The 21,716-nt window shown below is 42.1% G+C and overlaps 1 protein-coding gene across 1 annotated transcript in view; it reads left to right on the plus strand.

Annotated features, from left to right (window-relative positions):
* LOC147668654 (uncharacterized) overlaps positions 1-19,143 on the plus strand; it is a 574,419-nt gene extending 555,276 nt beyond the window's left edge. Inside the window, exons 29-31 of the mRNA XM_086948545.1 lie at positions 9,984-10,078; positions 15,895-16,019; positions 18,751-19,143. Of these exons, the coding sequence (XP_086804671.1) occupies positions 9,984-10,078; positions 15,895-16,019; positions 18,751-19,022 (492 nt within the window). The 3' untranslated portion in view covers positions 19,023-19,143. The remainder of the gene's footprint in view (positions 1-9,983; positions 10,079-15,894; positions 16,020-18,750) is intronic.
* Positions 19,144-21,716: the final 2,573 nt, after the last annotated feature.

Raw genomic sequence — 21,716 nt, forward strand, 5'->3', positions numbered from 1 at the left:
GAAGGGAAAGATTGGAGGTGATGCATGGGTAGGATAGTTATAGATGGTTGGTTTTGAAGCAAAAACATAACGTCAGCACTGATGAGTATTTTTAAAGAGATTTTTTATGATGATCCAGAAAAAATATAGTATGAAACAATGGATTGAGCAGTGAAGAGAATGGAAACAGGGAGATATGATAAAAAATAAAATCTGTGTAAAGTCTGGCAGTCACTTAAGGAGTAGTGTATCTATTTGCAGGGCCTCATAATTGTTGGTTCTCTGGGTTATGTATGAAGCATCGTGGCCAGCTGCAAGCCTCTACTGGAATACTACATCTAGTAATAGAGGCTTCCATTTCAGGACTGAATTCAATGCTAGAAACCTCACATGATTTATTTCCAGTTCTGTAAGCCTCACTTGGAGTATTAAATGGGGATCCGGAGCCAACAATTGTAGTAGTGTGCTTTACCTCTGGAGGTCATGTGAAGTACTTTGGCTAGTTCATGAGGCTTTGGGGTGTATTGTGTCTAGTTCTAGAGAATATATTTCTGATTGCACATATCCAGTTCTATACTAGTCTGGAATATATTGTGCACTTGTGAAGGCCTCCTTTAAAGTATTGAATCAAATTCAGGCAGATACAGTAGGAGTACTGCAGGTCCTGTGGGAGGCCACACAAAGTTGGTAGTCTCATTTTCCCATGTGTACTATGTAGTAGCTCGTGCTTTCTTCCCCTGAGAATGTTCATCGGTGCAGAACTTCACTAGGTGAGGGTTCTGTGCCGAGCGTTGGGATTTGTCAGTTGAGCTGAGGTCGATGCTGCGGCTGCTATGCCTGATGGTCCAGTTAAGAAATACATCTTGAAATCTTCTTACCTGCCTCTAGCATCTTGTTTACAACATCTTTTCTGGCGACGAGTGCTGGGCCATCAAAACCAACCTGCATGTCTATCGAAACGTGTTCTTTGCCAATCTGTTTTGCTTTATGGTTCGTGGTTGAAGAGAGTCAGCACAACATTTCGACGTTTGGAGTAGAGAGGTGCAACATCGAACTCTCCAACATGCGCAAAGGGCAGAGTAACATTTCTGAAGCACTGACAAGTGTCTGAAACCCATGACAGGATCTGCATTTCATCGAAATCATCGTGACGTGTATCGGACGACGGCATGATGACGTGGTCACGGTGAGCACTTGGTGTAGTCACTGGAGCGCAAGCCTTGCTTTTCAAAGGCTTTGTTTCTGGCCATCAAGAGTAGCTAGACTCCGCTCAGGGGCTTCAATTGTGATGTTACAAAGCTTCTCATCAAGTTTGCCTCCTTCTGCCTCAGGGAGGAGGTGCGTCACAAAGGAAACATTATTCTTTTCTGCCTCAGCAAGGAGGTGCGTAACAAAGGCAACATTATTTTTAACAGTGGAACAGTATTTTTGAGAGTATAGAGGCACGTTTTGCAGGGTAAATTTACCATTGCTCCAATACTACTCACATTTTACGTATGTGTGGGGCATGCTAGGTCTCTTTGTCAGTCACAGTGTATTAGTCACACTGTATCAATCTTGATTCTTTCTTACTATTTTATACATTTGTTTCTTTACTCTTTGCTTCACCTTGTTGTTTTTGCATATTTGTTGTCAACATGCAAACTGTTTCACCTCCTCCACCATTTTTGGAAATACCTGGAGATCCACCTATTAAATGGAAACAGAGGTTTGATGGATTCGAAACATATCTTGGTGCAATTGGGGTGAGTCGTTTCAGGTCTGAAAGAAGGAAATATCTTCTTCATTCTTTAGGTTTTGAAGGAAGGGACATTTTAAATTGATGAGTATCAAGACACCATTAAAAGACTGCAAAGCAGATTTGATGTCCAACCTAGTTTAGTTGTGGTTTATTTTGCGTATTCAGAACCCTGGGGAGGATGTTGACACTTATATCACTGCTTTGAGGAGATTGGTCTCCGAGTGCCAATTTGAGAATTTTGCAGACCAGTTAGTGCGGGACCAATTTATCTGTCACTGTACGGACAACATGATAAAACAAAAACTGCTTTCAATGGGCAATCCAATGTTGGAAGAAACTATAAAATTGACAAAAAGCATCGAGACATCTCAGTTGTCAGTAACTAGAGCCTAAAACCAATGAAGCGGTTTCTGCAGTCAAAGTCAAGGATTCAAAGAATTATAACCAGTTTGACAAGCCACGATTGAGTTATGGTGAAAAACACAATTCATTTTTTAATCAACAAAATATCTGTTTCAGGATTGGGTACAGAGCTCACATGAAGGGTAACAAATGTCCAGCACAGTTTGTTTACTTGCAGGATCTGCAACAAACAGGGACATTTTACTAAGGTATGTCAAGCCAGTAAAAGTAGACAGTCTTCGACAGTGAAATGTGTTTTAGATGAAAATCTGCATGGCAATGATGATGATGATTCCATTACTAAAGAGCTAAGGGATATGATTGTGGTCGTACAAGATAAAGCAGTCAAGGTGAGAAATCCTGAACTTTGTGTTGATCCCTATGTTGAAGTCCAGGTTGGGGAAAAAGTACTGAAACTTTTAGTAGATTCAGGTGCTCGTATTTCCATGATCGCTTAAGAGCTTTTTGACAAAACCTGGCCCACTAGCATAAAGCAGTTTTGTATGAAGGCAGAGAGATCAATTTGTCTGGATACATTGAAGTCATTATGGAGTTTTGAGGGAAGAATATTGCTGGGAAACTGTATGTTGCTTACAAAGGATTGAAGATTCTTTGATGGTTTCACCAAGGGTTTTTTGGTATGGTACTTTAACCCGGGACCAGTGAGCAAGTTCTTGTAGTACGGGACAATGTGGATCTTGAAAAAATTATCAACAAATTTCCTCATGTCTTTTCTGGTGTGGTTGGGAAGATTAGTGATTACCAACACAAGATTATTGTGAAAGATGGTGCTAGACCCATCAAACACATTTACAGAAATGTTCCTTTTAGTATTAGACATGATTTGGAGAAGGAGTTAAATTCCTTGTGTGTGAAGGGGATCATAGCACTTGTTGACTCTTCTCTGTGGCTATCTCATTTGGCAGTTGCACCGAAACAGAATGGTGAATTGAGGGTATGTTGATCTCCGCTACCTAAACAAGGAGATTTGGGTGGATTCTCATCCCCTTCCGAACATCAATGAGCTTTTAGCAGGGTTGAAGAATGCTAATGTTTTTTCAAAACTAGACTGAGCCTCTGCTTACCAACAGGTTGAATTAGCTCCTAAATCCAGACATCTCACTGCTTTTGTCTCCCCTTTTGGTACCTACCAATATGTTTGCATGCCTTTTGGCCTTGCGTCAGCCGCATCTGTGTTTCAGCGCCTAATGAATAACATGCTTAAGGAGATTGATGCATTGTCTGTTTTTCAAGATGATGTTTTAGTTTTTGCACCTAACAGGGCTGCCCATGATGTTATTCTTCAGGAGGTGTTGTCCAGATTTCAATCCAATTGTGTGTGGTACTGCGCAGGGACATGTGTGTCTTCCTTACGGAGGAAGTTGAGTACTTGGGAAATTTGATCATGAGACAGGGCATCCTTCCCAAGTCTAGTCTGGTAGAGTCCATTGTTAAATCTAAGGCACCCCTCTGGTAAGACTACTCTCAGTCCTTCTTACGGCTTTGTGAGTTTTATTCACGCTTTGTACAACATTTTGCAACAAAGTTGAGGCCTCTTTCACAGATGCTCATGAAGGGTTTTGTGTTTGAATGGATTGATGAATGCCAGAGTGTGTTTGATTGCGTCAAAGAACAATTTGTTTCGCCGAAAGTGTTGAAGCATTATGATCCTGATCTTTCCTGCACTGTGACTGTGGACACAAGTAATGCTGGTGTGGGAGCTGTTTTGAGTCAAGTTAACTGTGATGAAGTCAGGACCATTGGTTTGGCTTTAAGGGTGCTCTCTCATGCTGAAAAAAGAATTCTGTTGTATAGAAGGAGTTATTGGCTTGCTGGTGGGATGATATTTAGGAGTTTCATTTGGGGGAGAAGGCTTTGTCTTCAGATTGACCACAAGCCTCTGATCTTTATTTTGAGTGGAATTTTTTTTAGAGGTTTCACCCCTCGTATTGCTCATCTGTCGCATAAACTTCTCCAGTTTGATTTCTTACTTGAGTATATTCCTGGAAATAGGAATGGTTATGCTGACTATCTTTCTCGCTCTTCTGACATAGTGGAGGAGGAGCTTGTTGTGGGTGAGGAGGATAAGAAAGAATACATTGTTGCTGATGTTGATATCCCACAGTTGTGTACGATCACAGAGGATGAGTGGCGGCAGGCCCTTGCTAAGGATGTTTCCTTGTGACTGTCATAAAGTATGTGGAGACGGATTGGTCCAGGGAAAGAAACTTGGATTTTGAACTCAAAACGTATGTAGAGGTGGCGGATGAATTGTCCATTGACGAAGGTTTGCTTTTAGGAACTGGTAAGCTGATTCCTCCTGTGTGTTTGAGATCAAGTATCATTGTTTATGCCCATGAGGAACATTTGGGAGCTACCATGACAAAAAAAAGGTTGAGGCTCTTTTTCTGGTGGCTCAATATGGACAGGGAGGTGGAGGAAATGGTCATGTCTTGTGTTGTTTGTTCTAGCTGTGATAACACCACTAAGTTGCGCACACCAGCCCTTTCTCCCATTAAATTGCCTTCTGCACCTTGGGTTAAATTGGGGCTTGATATTGGTGGTCCTTTTCATGCGCTTGATGCTTCCTCTAGATTTGCTTTGGTCATGATGGACTAATACTCTAAGTGACCCGAATTCAAGTTTGTGAGAGAGGTAACTTCAAAGTCTGTTGTAGATTCCTAAAAGACATTTTCATGAAGGAAGGTTTTCCAGAATCTTTGGTGACTGATAATGGCCCTCAGTTTGTTGCTAGTGAGATGGAGGATTTTCTTGTCACCAGTGGGATCAAGCATCTCAAGAGCTCACTGTTTCACCCCCAGACCAATTGTCTTGTAGAATGTATGAATAGAGTTCTGGGGCAATGTATGGAGTGCGCTTTGGCCAATCAGTGTAGTTGCTAATTCTGTCAGGAGCATTCTTTGGTTTTATCGTACAACCCCTCATTCCACAACGGGTGTCTCACCTTTTAAGTTGTTGCGATGATGCAGAGCTAGCACAACCTTTTCACCGAGTTGGATGAGTAAATGGGCCAAAAGTGGGAAGTGGTCAGATGCATGTGTCAGGAAACGGGTGAGTCCTACCCAATAAAAGCAAAAGCGATATTTTGATACCTGGAAGAATGTCAAAGAGTTTGAGTTGATTGTTGACGATCGTGTTCGTGTGAAGAAACCTATCCATGTGAGGAAGGGTGGATCCAAGTTTGGGCCACCTATTAAAGTTGTGGAGGTCAAGTGTGATTCTGTGAAGCTTAGGAATGGCCAGTGGTGGAACAAGTGTTTTTGGGTGAAATCTGTTGTTGTTAATGTACTATCTGGCAGATGTAATTCGAGTGGCCATTAGAGTTCCTCATGTGATAGTCAAACTGTTTTGAAACACAGTTCTAGGACTAGAAATATTCCTGCATGTTATAGGATTTGATTAGTTTCATATTACTGTGTTTTTTTGTTATTTCTTTTACAGGAATTATTACCCACCTTTGCTATTTGCTGTGGAGCAACTGCATGTATTTTAAATGTTTTGATTTAAAGGTATTTGTACATTGTTCCTTGTTAAGTTTTAGGTATTTTTACATTGTTCTTTGATGAATGTCTTCTATGTCTTCTTTTCTTCTGTTCCTTCTCTGTTTCTTCTTATGGTCTTCCTTCTTTTCTTTTATCTTCTTTTATATGTTTGGGAAAGACCCATGTAGTAGCTTGTGCTTTTTTCCCCTGAAAATGTTCATCGGTGCAGAACCTCACTGCATGAGGGTTCTGTACCAAGCGTTAGGATTTGTCAGTTGAGCTGAGGTCGATGCTGCGGCTGCTCTGTCTGATGGTCCAGTTAAGAAATAAATCTTGAAATCTTCTTACCTGCCTCTAGCATCTTGTTCACAACAGACTATAGTGGTCATATCTATAAAACGTATCTTGAGTACTGAGTATTGTATGCAGTTTGGGAGGCTACATAAGAAGCATGAAGCACCAAGTGCACTTTTTTGAGTCTTGTGTGCACTTTTGTTAGCAGTTCTGGAGGAAATCTCACGGTAAGTATTGCATCAGTTATGGATGTCACAAATCCAGAAAGTGAAGGAAAAACTTGAAACAATCCAGAGACTCTTTTGTTTAGTCCATATAACAGACAGGGGATAAATGTAGCCCATAAGTCAGAATTTGTTTGTGAGATATGTGATCTTCATCTAGACCTGTAACAGGCTCAATCCAGACTGTCTCGGAAGTGACATTAGAAAATATCAAACAATAAGGGTAGGAAATGCACAAAAAGCTCCCAAGAAGAAGTATTGTATTGTATTGTATTGTAGTGAAATACAAAACTGAAAAGAAGTTCAGAACAGTCCAAGACAGGAACAGGGGAATTACATTACTGAGGCAGGAAAGTTAAATATGGAGGTCATGTTGGACAGTAGACCGTGGCAAGAAATGGAGGGGCATATTACCAAGCAATAGCGATAATTATCGCTATTGCTTGGTTAGAGACAAAAATGTATCGCCGACCTGCGGCGATTTTTATCGCAGATAAACCTTGGTATTACCAAGGTTTATCGCAAATGCGATAAAAATCGTCCGCAATGCATGAATATCGCTGAAAAGTCAGCGATATTCATGCATTACCGAGCTAATGCTCTTAGCCATGTTATCCACCTCCCATTGGATAACATGGCTAAGGACTGCTCAGGGCAGGTGTTAGCTTTTGGAGATATTCGCGCTTAGCGCGAATATCTCCAAAAGTTGGTAATAGGAGAGAGCGATGTTAGCGACTGTTTCCAGTTGCTAACATCTTGGCATGCCCACTTTGCATGTCATTAGTGATAAATTTCTCTGACATGCAAAGTGGGGCCCAAGATGGTCACTATCTCCTACTAGCTGTTGCTAACTGGTGTTAGCGACAGCTAGGTAATAGGGAGATAATTTTATCTCCGCTTTCTTGGCTTTTAAAGCCAAAAAAGCGGAGATAAACCCCCTTGATAATATGCCCCGTAATGCCTCTGAATTGTAATTTATAATTTGGGGTATTCCATATCAGCTTTTTGAAAACTGCCAAATATATTATGTTTGCCTATTTCAAAGTGACTTTTTTCCCATTAAAATTGATTTTTTGGGTGGTTTGCCTGCTTGCTTCGGACACAATAAAAAAATATCTATTTGTTTACCTTAAGTGGGTATCAAAAGGATTTTCAAAATATGTTTCATAGGGCATTGACGTTTAGAGACATTTTAATAACGATAAGTACAAATTAAAAAATGTATTGAGATAACCTCATGCATGACCATGTAAATAGTAAATTACTTGGTCATATGTGTTCAGGGAATGCACCTCTATGGTGTTTTCGATTATTATTACCAACAAAGAGAGGTGGCATTGCAGTTCTATGAGTGTGTATGAGAAAGGAGGAAGGAGGAAGGAGGATCCTGCATTCCAGAAAAAAGACCTTTGTATCATGGAAAAGATGATGTTGAACTCAAAAGCAGACTTTCTAAAAAAGGCCATTACAAAAGCGACCAAACTAGTCAGTCTGATCTCGCCATTGGCTTCTCAGAGAGGACCGCTGCATACAGAATAGAGTCTAAGGGCCATATGTATCAAAAAGAGTTTTGCGATTCTCAATTTGCAATTTTTAGCGAATCACATTTAGAGAATCGCAAAATGTAATGCATGTAGGATTTGCTAAAAATTTTGTGGATCCTATATATTCATTATTTGCGAATCGCAAATTGAGATTCTCAATTAAGGAATACCTTCCCATTCATTCCTATGGGCTAGAAGGCCCAGAGGAATGAATGGGAAGACATTCTCAATTTGTGATTACCAATTAGAGAATCGGAAATTGAGAATGCAATTTCAAGGTTGCAAGGGTGCCAAAAGGACACCCTGTTGCACCCCTAAAATATGCTTGTGTGCACATTTTGCGCACATACATGCCATAAGGGCATGTATGTGCGACATATGGCACTTTTAAAAAAATCTAAAAAGTGCTTTTTTAAAGAAAATCGCAAATTACCACCAACTTGAAATTGGTGGTAATTTGTATTTCCTGAAGGCCAAATAGCAAATTTCTGGTGCTTCCAGAATTGCATTTAAGGAATCGCAATTTGCAATTCCTTAATTGCATTTGCAAAATAGAGAATCGCAAATTTTGCAATTCTCTATTTTGCAATGGCCTTTTGGGATGATACATCCGAAAAGGCTTTTTCCAATTCGCAAACGGGCCGATTCTGAGAATCTGCCTGTTTGCAAACGGGAAAAAGGCTTGATACATATGACCCTAAATAACTTAGTGTGTTTGTCTGATGTAGATAGTTGGTTTAATTTGATGTAACAATAGAATGTATTCCCACAGAAGACCACTTGAAGTCACTCTTGTATTTCTGTTCGTTTAAAAAAAAACACACACACACATAGCTGCTTTCGGTACAGTTCTTTTATGTCAGACGTTCATAAAGAAACATTCTAATATATATATTTAACTCCAGTTGGTATTAGACTAACAAGTGTTGTATTCATATAAGTACACAAGGCACAAGTTATCAAGGCAGGCCAACAAAACAATAACGCAGAGAACCAAGCTGTGTAAAGGCTGCAATGCCCATACTGGAGGAGGGAGGAGGGACCATCACACTCTGTACAGTGTGACGGCCAAACAGAATGTTCTCTGAGTGAAATTGTCAGAAAAAGAGCTAAGCATACAAAGGAGGGACATTTACAGAAATGCACATATAACAAGTCAGCATTTCAGTGGGTGTACCTGAGCCCATAGAAGAGAATACTACAGGGTGATCGAAGTTCGACCTAAAAATCCAAGATGTGGCATCCCTCTTGGTTTTGGGACTTACAGGGGGATTTTTAAGTTCTGTTGTTTGCTAAGATCTTTTTATTTTATTACAGTGTTATGTATATATGCTTACTTATATGGGCTTCAGCCAACCCTCTCCATTACGTCTGTTACATGGTCATTCACATTTTTCTTCTGCCCAGTACAGCATAGGGGAATGGATCACTCCACTTCAACCATTGGCTAACTTCATTGTGAGTGATGGCATTCTGTTCTTTCACAGGAAGTGCTTTAAAGAACTTCCCTTAAGTGCTAGGGAGTGTTATGGAAAGGTGTGCTTTTTGAGTCAGCAGAAATATATCTTTGCTTTTAGCCAGTGTTTATTATTTTTTTTTGCTCAGAATGACGAGGGCCTGGCAGCTTCCCAACAATAAACGTTGGCAAAAACCATGACAAAACGAAACAAGCGCTGACAGGGCTAAATGGCTGGACGCCAATGGCAGACATATTGGCTGTGCCAATGCCAGTTTTGTTTTTGATGCCCGACTTACAAAAATCCCTTCATACACTCAAGACTTGAATGCTGAAATTCTGATCCAACTGTACATAAATAGGTGGCAAGGATTGTAGGGTTCGACCTTAAGAGTGCGACCTTAAGGTATCTGAACATCAGTTCCAAGGTGGAGGGAAAAGCAAATGACTATTGAAAAGAAACAATCATGGCTAATAATATGTTACCCCAAAAACATGTTGTACACTATCAATTTCGCATTAGAAATTCAGTATGCCATAATTCCAAAAACATTTATATACATATATTCTTAAGAAGGAAGACAGTTCACAGCCAGTCATGAGGTCTCTAGGGAATGGATTCATTATTCTGAGTTCAACACTGTAATGCTGCATGCTCATCCCAACTCAGCTTTTTTCAGCCGTGATTATACTTTTGGTGGTCAACAAAACTTTTTTATTGTACTTTTATTAAAAGTTCAATTAATGCTGGCCTTCTTGTGAAGCATTTTGTAGAACTAAATTATAACTGCAATATTTAGATAAGAGCTGCATTACTGAAAAATGAATCTGTATTCTCAGGTCAAAAAGAGATTGAAGAAGGAGCCAAATGTGTGCTGCATGGCAATTACTGATGATGCCAGTCGGATTGTTTTCGGTATCATGATGATTAACAAGTAAGACAACTTTTAAGAAATACTTTGTCAGTGGATACTGCATAAAAACATGACCTGTTAAACGTGGGATGGGAAACGGGTTTAGAGTTTTCACAAATGCTACTGATTCGATTAGAGCAGGATATCCTAGCAGATAATTCACTCAAGTGGTGGCCAGATTAAAAAACATTATTTCTGTATTACATTATTTCAATAAATAATGCACCACCCATTTAGTCCTCCAGTATTGTTCGGTTTTGACAACCCAGTTTTTGAACTTTTGCTTTGAATAAGCCTCACTACTGGAGTCTCACTCTCACGTTGTCATCTGGCAATCCTGCAAAAAACCTAGGGATCTGGTTTGAGGAGGATCTTCGTTTCTCCACTCAAATAAAGCGATTGGCAGGGGTATGCTTTGGTATCCTAAAATCTCTTAAGAAGTTCTTCCCTTTGCTACCTCGTTCTGCTAAGGAAATGGTCACTCGGGCATTGATCTTATCCCGTATTGACTATGCCAATGGCTTATATGTCGGACTCCCGGGATACCAGTCAAAGAAATTGCAAGTGATTCAGAATGCGGCGGCCAGGGTTCTGCTGCAAATCCCTGGGCGCACAAGCATGAAGCAGCATTTACGCGACTTGCATTGGCTGCCTGTTGTCCACCGCATTCAGTTCAAGGCCCTTAAGCTGGCTGATAGAGCCTTGCATGGTCTTTGCCCGGTCTATCTCCAGAGGCGCTTTTCCTTCTACACGCCTTCTAGAAACCTTCGCTCTACCACTCTGCGCCTGACCACTGTTCCCCGCTTTCGCAGGGTTCGGTTAGGGGGTAGCTCCCTCTCTGTTAAGGCTGCAGTGGCCTGGAATTCCCTTCCACTGGAGCTGCGCAACATCCAGGACACTATGCTATTTAAGAAACAGCTGAAGACCTTCATTTTTAATCAATCCATCTAAATATGTTGCTTGTTGTTATGGTTCACCTCCTCGCCGGGACACTCTTGAGTATCCGTGCGCGATATAAATGTTTAATAACATAACATACCATAACTGTTAATTCCCAGTAATTGGACTGAGCATGCTAGCCAACCAGTGTAGACCTAAAGGATATGGCCAGTTCTGCACAGCTTGGGTAAGAGGCACTAGGCTGGTTACATGTGAACATGTGAGCACACTCGTATGGGCTACACATATGAGACTGCTATTGTGTGCAATCTGGTATTGGCGTATAGGTAGCCAGTCACATAAGGACTCTGCAAGGATTGGTACTGACCTGTGGTAGGCCTTATAATATGAGTGGGCATTCATAATGTAGGTCTGCAGTGCTTACTGGAAAATCTGTGGTGCTTCACTGTATTATGCATTATGGACAAAAACCGCCGTAAGGTACGGTTTTGTGTTACTTAGTTATACAGAGTCCAGCAAGGGTTAAAACTGGGATAAAACATGTGTCCGGAGTGTGACCTTCCCGTCCCAAACCTTCCACATTTACACTTTATGGGACTTCAAGATTTGTCATATTTCACTGACACTGCTCATAATCAGATTCCAGGTCTTTGTTCCCTCCTGCCCCCACTGGGCCCAGTTAATTGCTCTGCTTCCCATCAAAGGCATCCCACATAAACATGCAATTAACAGTGATTGACCCTATTTCTGGTAAAGGAAGGGGTGAGGATGATATCTGCATCTGATAATGAGCTTCTCACACTGAACCTGGGCAGGGACAGCCCATGCGCACTGTAACAAAGGAGAAAGCCAAGATCTCTGCGCCAACAGCGCAGGTGCTCACCTTTGAGGTTTCAGTGGGAAGGGATCAGGCAGCTGTGTCAGCTTGGGGCAGAGCTTAGGCTGCAATAGAATGATGTGTAAGAGGGTTGGGACAAGGGTGGAGAGATAATGTGACATCCTAGAATTGGCCAGGAGTGCCTGCCTGGTGTCTATAGCATTCCACCCCAGATTGGAAACTTCTGCCAAAGATGAAGAAAATTGGTCGAATAGGGCCAAAGATACGCAGCCTTAAAGATTTGCCTTTTTAACAGACGAAAACGAGAAACAGAGTGTGTGGCAATCTACTGATTCCTTCTAAATTACCCCCAGGGTGGGTCAACGCATGTGGTTTATTTTGTTTATTCCATTAGGGAGGAGGCGTGCGTGGGACCCCTTACCAGATTCACAATACCCCCAAGCACCACCATCTCCCACGGGGACAGCACAATGACGATGGGTCCCAGAGCCCAGAACAAAGAGAAAGATCCAGCCTTGCTCCTGCCATGAACATAGAAAGGCTTATACCACCCAGCTGGAGCACAAAGTGATGTTGCGGACTCCTGTACGGTCCCAGAGGATGGGGCTGTGTGTGGAGAGCCGGTTAGGTCACGGGGGCATTGTGGCTCCCCCGTGGCCCCCAATGAGCCCCTGAATCCATGGGTGCCCCAAGTGGGACTGGTGCGGTGCACCTACAAATAAAAGAAACCAAATGCACAGAAGGCCACCAAGCAGAAAAGAAGAGAGCGGGTAAACCAACTCATACATTTTATTCAAGAAACCGGGCAAAAGACTGCCCCATAATGGGCTAAATTGCCTATTTGTTTTACTCGTGGTGCACCAAGGAGGAGCATGGGCACCACCAACAGTCTACCAATCTGTTGTGGAGGGATGCAGAAGGTGCAGCAGTCCCCCATTGCCCCTACTAATTTGCCCTGAGTCTCAGAGGGTCTTGAATTTTTGACTCCCTGGAAAAGTTTCTTATTGATTCAAGCACTCCCTGAGCTGGACCGATGCTCTCAGGCACTGGAGTCCAGTGGCCCCTTGTGGCTGGTCCTATAGCTGCATATTGCGGCCTGCAGGATGTAAATAAAGACTCGAACACTTATTCAATAAAAAAATGCTTTTTGCTTATACTAGTTACTCGGAGCAAAGTTGACATTTATACTGAGTGATTTTCACTGCTAACATTGTTCCCATTAATTCCAATAGCAATGCATTGACAACGTTTAATATGTGGTTATTCTTATCATTGCGGTGACACTTTGACAAAGCAAGTAGGCCTGCCTTATATACAATGAAACCTTGCTTATCTTGTGCATGTTGCTTCTAGTATAAGTGGGGTATTCACAACCCACTCTGTATTGTGATATGAAGCTCTCACCAAAGCAGGGGTTAGCTTGGTCAGCAAGATTGGGGGCTGTGTGCTTCATTCAGATTTTCCAACAATTACGCTGGCATACAATGTGAAATACAACATTTAGGTGCATAAGAGGGGCCTAAAGTGAAGTGGAAAGGGAGAAGAATGCAGATTGGTAGGAGTACTAAGTGAGAGAAAAGACAACATTTTCGTGAACTATCAAAACAGAGAGGGAGTGTGTGTGAATTTGTGTCTGTGCGTATGTAACAATTCCTAGTGAAATCCGACAGATGCCTTCCAATACCCGACTGAAAGCACCTGTACCCAACTATTTATCGAAAGATACATTTATTGGGGGCGTGTAACAGCCCAAGCACCCCCCCCTCCCGAAGCTACGCCTAAAAGTATTTCCATCTATCTGATGTACATATTTGTAACTTAATGTGTAGCATTTTGTAAGGTGTGTGTAAGAAGAGTACTTTTCCTCTTTAAAAGAAAAAGCACTGTAGTGCAATGATGTTTTAAGTGTTGTGTCATGCCAGTGAATTGGAATTGATAGCCCACACCACCTCCCCTGAGTAGGCCTTGGACTGCTCTGCTTTGCTACCCTAAAAAAGTCAAGTGCAACAATGGGGTACTTGGTTTTCAGTAAAAAATACAATTGCGGTCTCACTTGTGAAGGACTCACATGTTTCGTAACTGAGATCCCAATTTCTTACAGTTTGTATTTATTCTAGAATGTAATATTAAGTTCAGTGCAGGAAATGAGGGGGGGGTCCAGCCGGATCCCAGATATCATTGAGTGGAATCCAGGCAGGTGTACCATCTGTTGGGGCTCCCAGTTTGTCACAGCCTTACAGACTCCAATGAGCATGCCATTGTATGTCGCGCATGGACACTCATGTGCATTTTTAATCTCCCTAATTGCAGAAAAAAGGCAATGCTCACAAATACTTTCCCCAAAGGTTTTTAGGACGGGAGTAAGAATAGTAAATCATCCTCTTGAATATTTGGGGGTATTTCTAAGCCTCTCCTCTGAGTTTTAAGCGAAGCATAGAAACACCGGCTCTTCCGGAGCGCAGAGGGAGAGGCACTTGGATGGTTAGAACGCCACTCCCAGGCCTAGACGTTCAATTCCGAGTAACTCCCTGCAGACTGTGAAGGGGTTTCTTATATACACTTATAGCCGGGCCCCAACCAAAGGCCTGATTTAAAGGGCGATCAATTCTGCTGTTGCTCTCATCCCTGCTGGGAGATATCTGGAGCCTGCCACCTTCATGCCAATGCAATGGAGGGATACAAAGGCAAACACCTTCTTATCACTTTAAAAAAAAAAAAAAAAAAATTGAGTTTTATGTAGAGCGAACTAGACCCAAGACATTGGGTATCAGAGGCGCTTTAAATTGCACCAGTTTCGTTACAGAAGGACACATTCATTTTTATTTTTCATAAGTACTTAAGTGAAACAAGGATTTGGTGGGAGTTTTTTTACTTAGATCAATCCCTAGTTGTAACAAATATGCATGCCCTGTACGAATGTAAGGTGCATTGATCTGCATGAGTAATTACACAAATAACGATTTAATTAGCACTTAAAAAAAAAATCTTTTATAACGCTACCCATCCCAATGTGGGGTGTCAGAGTGATTATATCTCATGCACACAATATACAGAGACAATAAATCATACAATTATTTAAATTAATGTACAAAATGTGTTACATGCGACAATGGTGGTTACAATGTGTAGAAGTCACATACCATCCTTACTGGTAGGTATTAGATGTTAAGTGTGCATGGTCAGGAGAAACACAGTAGTTATTTAAATGTAATGCAGTGGTCCATGTTGTTTGTACTCGTAACACTTTATTATTAACCAAATTGACCCTTTTTAGCAACATTAGAATAATGACAGGTTGAGGAAAAAACAATAAGTTGCTAAACCCATAGCTCACTGTGCTATATTGAAAGGGCTGAGGCTTATGAACTGCAAGTAACAAAAGGCTGTGTGTGTTAAAAGCAGTAATCCATCTGCTTATCTCTATAAAATATAATTTTTTTATCAGCATGTTAAACAGGAACCCTTTTAGTGACCTTAGAATAATGATAGGTTGAGACAAAACAATAAGTTGCTAAACCCATTGCTCACTGTGCTATATATTAAAAGGGTTGTATTGTGTGATCTGCAAGTAACAAAAGGATCTCTGTGTTAAAAGCAGTAAACCACCCACCTATCTACATAAAGTATGCATTTCTTATCCATATGTTACCCCATGTGCTTTGTAGGAGACACATTATCCCCTTTGCTACTTTGAGTCAAAACTATGACTAAACAAAACATAGATCGCTCCAGCAAGTGCATTAACTACCAGAGTTATCTTATTATTACTATCCCCTGAAATTTCCTGGGCACACATAGATCTCTGCTGCAGGTTCCTTAACTTCCTAAGATATTTCAAAATGCAGTCATTTTGTGACCAATTAAGAAAGCCAAAACAGATTTAGTGTCACATCTATCCTTTATTTGGAGCAGTGTTTAAAAAACATAAATCTTTAGGCTGACGGTAAGACTTTGTTTGTCATGACTCCACCCACTTTCCGGTGCCACACCTTGACCCCCCTTCCCCCCCCTCCCCCCAAAGCAAATGTATGGTTTCCTAGAGTAAATTATTTTCAAATTCCTGCACTGATTAAGTTGAAATACATCTGTTTATTGGCAGACTTAAAGTTTGGGATCCATTTAGACGTGGACACAAGGTGCTTCCAGGCTATGATAATCTCCACCTCACCATGAACAGCAAACTGGAAGTGATAGAAGGAGGAGCCAAGGCAATACTGTTGACAGGTTTGAACATCAGTTTTATTTTTCTCTTGATGTAGCACACACAACAGAACCTAGATGTGTAGAAATGTCGTCGTACAAAGTCAGTATATTTCAGGACATTTAGGGGCAGATTTACAAAGACGTGCTGCAGCGCTGCAGCTCAAGCCCTTTGGCTGCACCACGCAGCGGTACTGCCAAAGCACAGAGATGCAAAATATTTACAATAATATGTCGCATTCCTGTGCTCTCCCCTGCGCTGACGAACGATGAGCTGCCATGCCCCGGCACAGGCACCATTGCACCAAGGTGTCACTGCGTCATGGGTAGATTGTTTTTGTGCAATATCATTACAGGCAATTTCCTCTTTCAATGCATGCTGTAGAATGCAGCATGCATTGGAAGAGGAAAAAACGAGGAGTATTGAAAACATTTCTCCTTGTTGCGCCTTGCTATGCCTCCCATGGGGAGACGTAGCATTCACACGCATTTCCAGATTTACAATTCCTCGTAAATCTGGAAATGTGTCTGGTTCCTTGGGTGTTGTGTGGGAACACCCACAGCAACACCCTTGGAACGCCCCTTTGACGCATAGTGCTGCGTGTAAAGGGGTCATATTTACAAGGACAGGAAAAGCCACGCATGGGGCAGAGAAATGCGCTGCCAGTGTGTCACAAAAAGTGACGTACGGGCAGTGCAGAGGGCCTGTAAATCTGCCCCTTGGTTCTTTCTGAAGAATTACATTACAAATTATTCACAAATGCATCTTTCAAAATCAAAACATATCTAATGTGTGTGGTTAGGATTGCAATGTTGCATCTGGTCTCAAGTGCACAACCTCATTTCAAAAGGAACGAAAGCACTCTCTTTATCTCATTGTCAGTCTCTGTCTCATCTGCCCTCTCTTGCATTTAAGCTTCTTTATTCTTCTGATCCCGGGGCACGAAATCTCTGATTCTGACAGGTATATCTGCACCAAATTTTGACTTTCAAAGTTTTGACCCCTTAATTAGGAAAAACTACTCGGACCTGAAGAAATACTGGGTCTTTTTACATAGATTTGTATCCCCAATTCAGGGAAACTATTCTACTGACATTTTCCACTTGCGCGAAGCAGTTGAAAAATAGCCATGGTAAGGCTGGTCCGGGAGGCAGGACAAGAGGTACCCGCTCCCCTGTGTTCTGCTCTGGGCCGGGGGTAGCAGTCACTGAGCCCCACGCCCTGCAATTGGCCTGTGGATGTTCTTAACTGGAAGCACACAGGAAGTATGCCGAAAGCCCTAGAAATCTGATCAAGTTTGAATCTGTCAACTTTGTAAAAGAATTGCTTATGATGAAGGAATCAGGAATAATGGGGCAGATTTTAGGTTCATTGGTCACTCATTGCAAAGGTTCATGGGTTTTATGGCTCATGGGTGCAATCCAGGTCTCACGGGATGATTTTGTTGTGTGTGTGTGTTTGGTGGGTTTTGTTTGTGTACCTTGTGTCATATCATTTTCCATGAGGTGAGCCTGACCTTCCTGGGCTAGCAAAGTGGAGCACAAAAATAATACATTCTTAACGTATAACATCAGAGTGAATTCGTTTTAAGTCAGTGTGAAATCTTTACATTTATTTTCACTCCAGCTTATTGTTCAACCTCACTTGAAAGCATCTAGTTGATAGTGTTGTTTGGCATTGATTGAGCATTGAAAGGCAACCTTAATAGGCTAAATGTTTGTATATTTAAATGAAACATCATTCAACTACAGTTTGAATGCTCAATAATATATGCAAATCAATATTCATTCACACTGAGCTACTCATCAGTCGCATTAGTGGGCAGAGGCTATCTGCATAATTCAAGAAAGTATGGGACGGAGCAGGCACATTCCATCAGTGATTTTTACGGAAGTAGAGCCAAAGAAGGCCCATTCAACCGAAGTACCACAGCGCTTCTGCAGGTTACGTGACATGACAATGTCATGGAGATAATCACTATGGGCCTTATTTATGAAAAGTGACGCATCGCTGTGAGAGAAAAAAACGATGCGTCACTTTTCACTGCGCCCTCCATGCGACACCAATGATGCATCATATTTACAGTATGACGCATCATGTCGCAAGGAGTCATAGATACGTCAGTATTTCTGACGTTTCTGTAGGCGCAAAAATGACGCATTGCTGGAGTGTGTCACAAATGTGACGCTACTTCAGCAATGGGTCATTACACATGGGCAAGACCCATGTGAAATGTGCATGCGTCAGTCTTACGCCTGCTATGAGGCAGGCGTAAGATAATGACGCATTTGCGTCCTAAAAGTGGTGCAGTGAAATCTTATAGATTTCACTGCGTCATTTCAACGACCCTTGCTTGCGTCGGAACGCCCACCCTGCATACATTATACCTGGCGCAGGTATAATGTGGCGCAGGGATTTACAAAGTGACGCATTTAGGTAGATGCGTAACTTTATAAATATGGTGCAACAAGGCTCATTTTTTACCCAGCTGGGCGTCACAAAAAGTGACTCACCGGCAGCGCAAACGTGACGCAAGGGCTCATAAATAAGGCCCTATATCCCTTGAATCAATTTTTCCATCCTGAGGCCAGAGTAGGAAACAGCTTGCATGCAATGCACTGCACCTTAAACATCAGTTCTCGGTACTAATGCGTCACAATTTATGAGCACACAATTCTCAATCAAAAGTGTACAGATATTTTGACAAATGTATTTGATTTAATCAAGAGTTGCTAACAATGGTTTGTTTTGTAGATGAAGTTAGCCTATGGGACTTGGATGCTGGCACATTCATCTCCCTCTTCACTCCAGACAGTCGGATCTGCTGCCTCTCTCTGGCAGCAGACAAAAGGACAATGCTGCTTGGCATGAGCGACAGCCCGGCTCTCATCACCTTGAGACTGGCATCGAAGGACAAACTGAACCTCGCAGCTAGTGGAGGAGACTTATTTGGAGAAGAGGCTACCAGCAGCGAGGACGAGCCTGATGAAGACGAGCAAGTGGACAAATCTCAGGGACACTTCTGAGCAAACACATTTTACTTTAAGCAGCCGTTAAAGATTGTAGCCTGCAGGGTATCCATTGTGGAGCCGCTGTGCTGTTGCCCCTAACGGGAGGATGAATAAAACCAAAGATTTGCAACAATGCACCAAAACACAGATTTAATTCTGGAAATATTCTACTATCGGTTCTCAATAAACCACTTAATGGTCATATTTTACATGCTTTGGAAGATGGATTAGTTGTGTTTTATTACTTATTAAAAAACAAGTGCCACTCAAATGTCAATAATCAATAAACCAGAAATAACATGATGAGGGTAAATACCACATCAATATAAAAGATGCAACTCAGTAGGAGGTTACTATTACAGTCCTAAAAAAATAAGTAGCATATCAGAACCAAATACATTAGAATACCCTTCAAAACTATAATTGTAGAACAATCACACCTTTTAAGCAGTCAATTCCACCTTTTGGGACACAGGCAGGGCCGGACTGGTCGTAGCAGGAACCAGGCGATTCCCCGGTGGGCCGGAAGGGTGGGGGCCGATTTTGGACCGGTGGGGACCGTTTCTGTCACTGGGGACCGGTTTTGCAGCAGTGCTGCAAAATCTGCCCCTTGTAACTAAAGAGCAGCAGCAGTGTTCCAGCCTGATTCCTATACCCCCCGCCCCCTCAGCCAGTCGGATGTAATTGCAAGGGCTGGTTTGCGATTCCAGTCCAGCCCCGGAGACAGGATCTTAAGAGGGCTTTCCTCATTACTCTGTCTTATGCTTGGGGCATGCAAACTTTTGATCTAAGCTATTGTTGGTGCAGAGTTGTAGGGGAATATTTACAACAAAATGTCAGAGCGTGGCATTACATCAAAATTGGTCATTCTGCGCTCCGACATTTTTAAAATGCAGGGATGCACCATTTTTACAAACTGTGTTTTCCCTAGCACTGGTGCTACTAATGCTGCTTAGCGCAAGCGATGGCACTGTTGCGCCATGTTGCATGGGTGCCTGAACTGCAGGGGAGATTGTTTATGTTCCAGAAGGGATACCTTCCTGCGCATAAACAATCTTGAAAGGTGATTTGCTCTTTCCATGTGTGCTGCAGGATGCAGCACACATTGAAAGAGCAAAAAAGAGGATAAATTAACCCCTCCCCTGCTGGTGACGGAACCACTCCGTCATCAGCCACGGTCGCGCTGTGCTGATGACGGAGCGGTTCCGTCACGGCCCTCTCAGAACGCCTGCACGGCGCGAATTCCGCGCCCGCGCTGAACGTTCTATTGAGAAGGCGGGGCCGTGACAGAACCGCTCCGTCATGAGCACAGCGCAACCGCGGCTGGTGACGGAACGGTTCCGTCACCAGCATGCGCCCGCCGCTCTTCCGCCCCGCCCCCTTAGCACTGCGGCGGAATAGCCGCCGCAGTGAAGGGGTTAATAATTTGTAAGTATGCAGGATAAAGGTAATGATTGGGCGGTTTCATCTATTGGTGTCATTCAATACTACTGACCACAATCCTTTGCTTCACAGCCTGTCTTCCAGGCTGAGTATAGAAGATAAAGTCCCAAATTGTTTCTAATCCTTCCTCACATTTTAATCCATACCTGTAAATATGGACCCTTACAGATTATCAACATTTCCTCAAACTGTGATGTATCACAAGGGTTAGTTGTCGTGACATATCTTTTCCACCTACACATGTGACAGGTAGTCACGATACTTAGAGAAAATAACTACAACATTCATCAGTACACTAATGATTCCCTGCTCTATTTCAGAATCTCCACCCCTTTCATCATTTTGACCCATATTTACTAAGATTTTGCATAAGCGTTTCATCACTGTTGTGGTGCAGGCCTGAATCAAAATCCATTTCGGCGTTTACTAAGTCACCCAAAGTCGATTTGTGTGCTTTTGTAAATAACAAAGTAACGTAACACAGCGCATAGTGCTGCCTTGATTTACTTTGCATCAGGTAGGCTTTACATGGGTGACTTTTGGGCGTTTCTGTGCATTCACCCATGCACTTTGAAGCAAACACAGATTTACAAAGATTTGTAAACCTGAGTTTGTGCCAAAATGGTGCTCATACCTGACAGAGACATGATGAGGAGAAATATCTTCTTTTCTCCTCTTTACTTCTTCTTTCTATTAGTGCTGTTTCTGCAGCACACACATAAAAAGGAATATGCCTCTAAGGATTGTTTCTGTGCATGAAGATATCCCTCCTGCATTAAAACAATCTTGCCCGTAATGCATGCACCCTTGCACCATTTTGCAAGGGTGCGTGCTGTAGAGTTACAAAGCCACAAGTGCACCAATGCATAGATGGAGGTGAACAGCGCTATATCTTGGTAAATATGGCACTGTTCAGCTATCTCCCATCCACGCAATGTTGCGCAGCAATTTGCCTTGCTTCTTTGTGTGAAAAATTAGTACACATGCCCCTTAATGCCTAAATAACTTCCTTGAAGAACTAATAACCTTAATGTAATAATTTACCCACAAATTGAATTCAACAAACAAATGTTCTCCTACTCTGCAGCAATGATTCTAAAATGTAGTGTCCAAATGGTTTTAACCTCTCACTCACCTAGGGATCCTTCTCTCATTTGTCCTTTTGCTATGTTATTTGAATTCACAGTTGTTCCAAGAGAATGCACATGAATTACAACAAGCATTTGCAATGCAATAGGTCTTGTATTAGTAAAGTTTGAGCTATTG

This window comes from Lissotriton vulgaris, unplaced genomic scaffold, assembly GCF_964263255.1.
Source record: "Lissotriton vulgaris unplaced genomic scaffold, aLisVul1.2 SCAFFOLD_518, whole genome shotgun sequence".
Lineage (NCBI taxonomy): Eukaryota > Metazoa > Chordata > Amphibia > Caudata > Salamandridae > Lissotriton > Lissotriton vulgaris.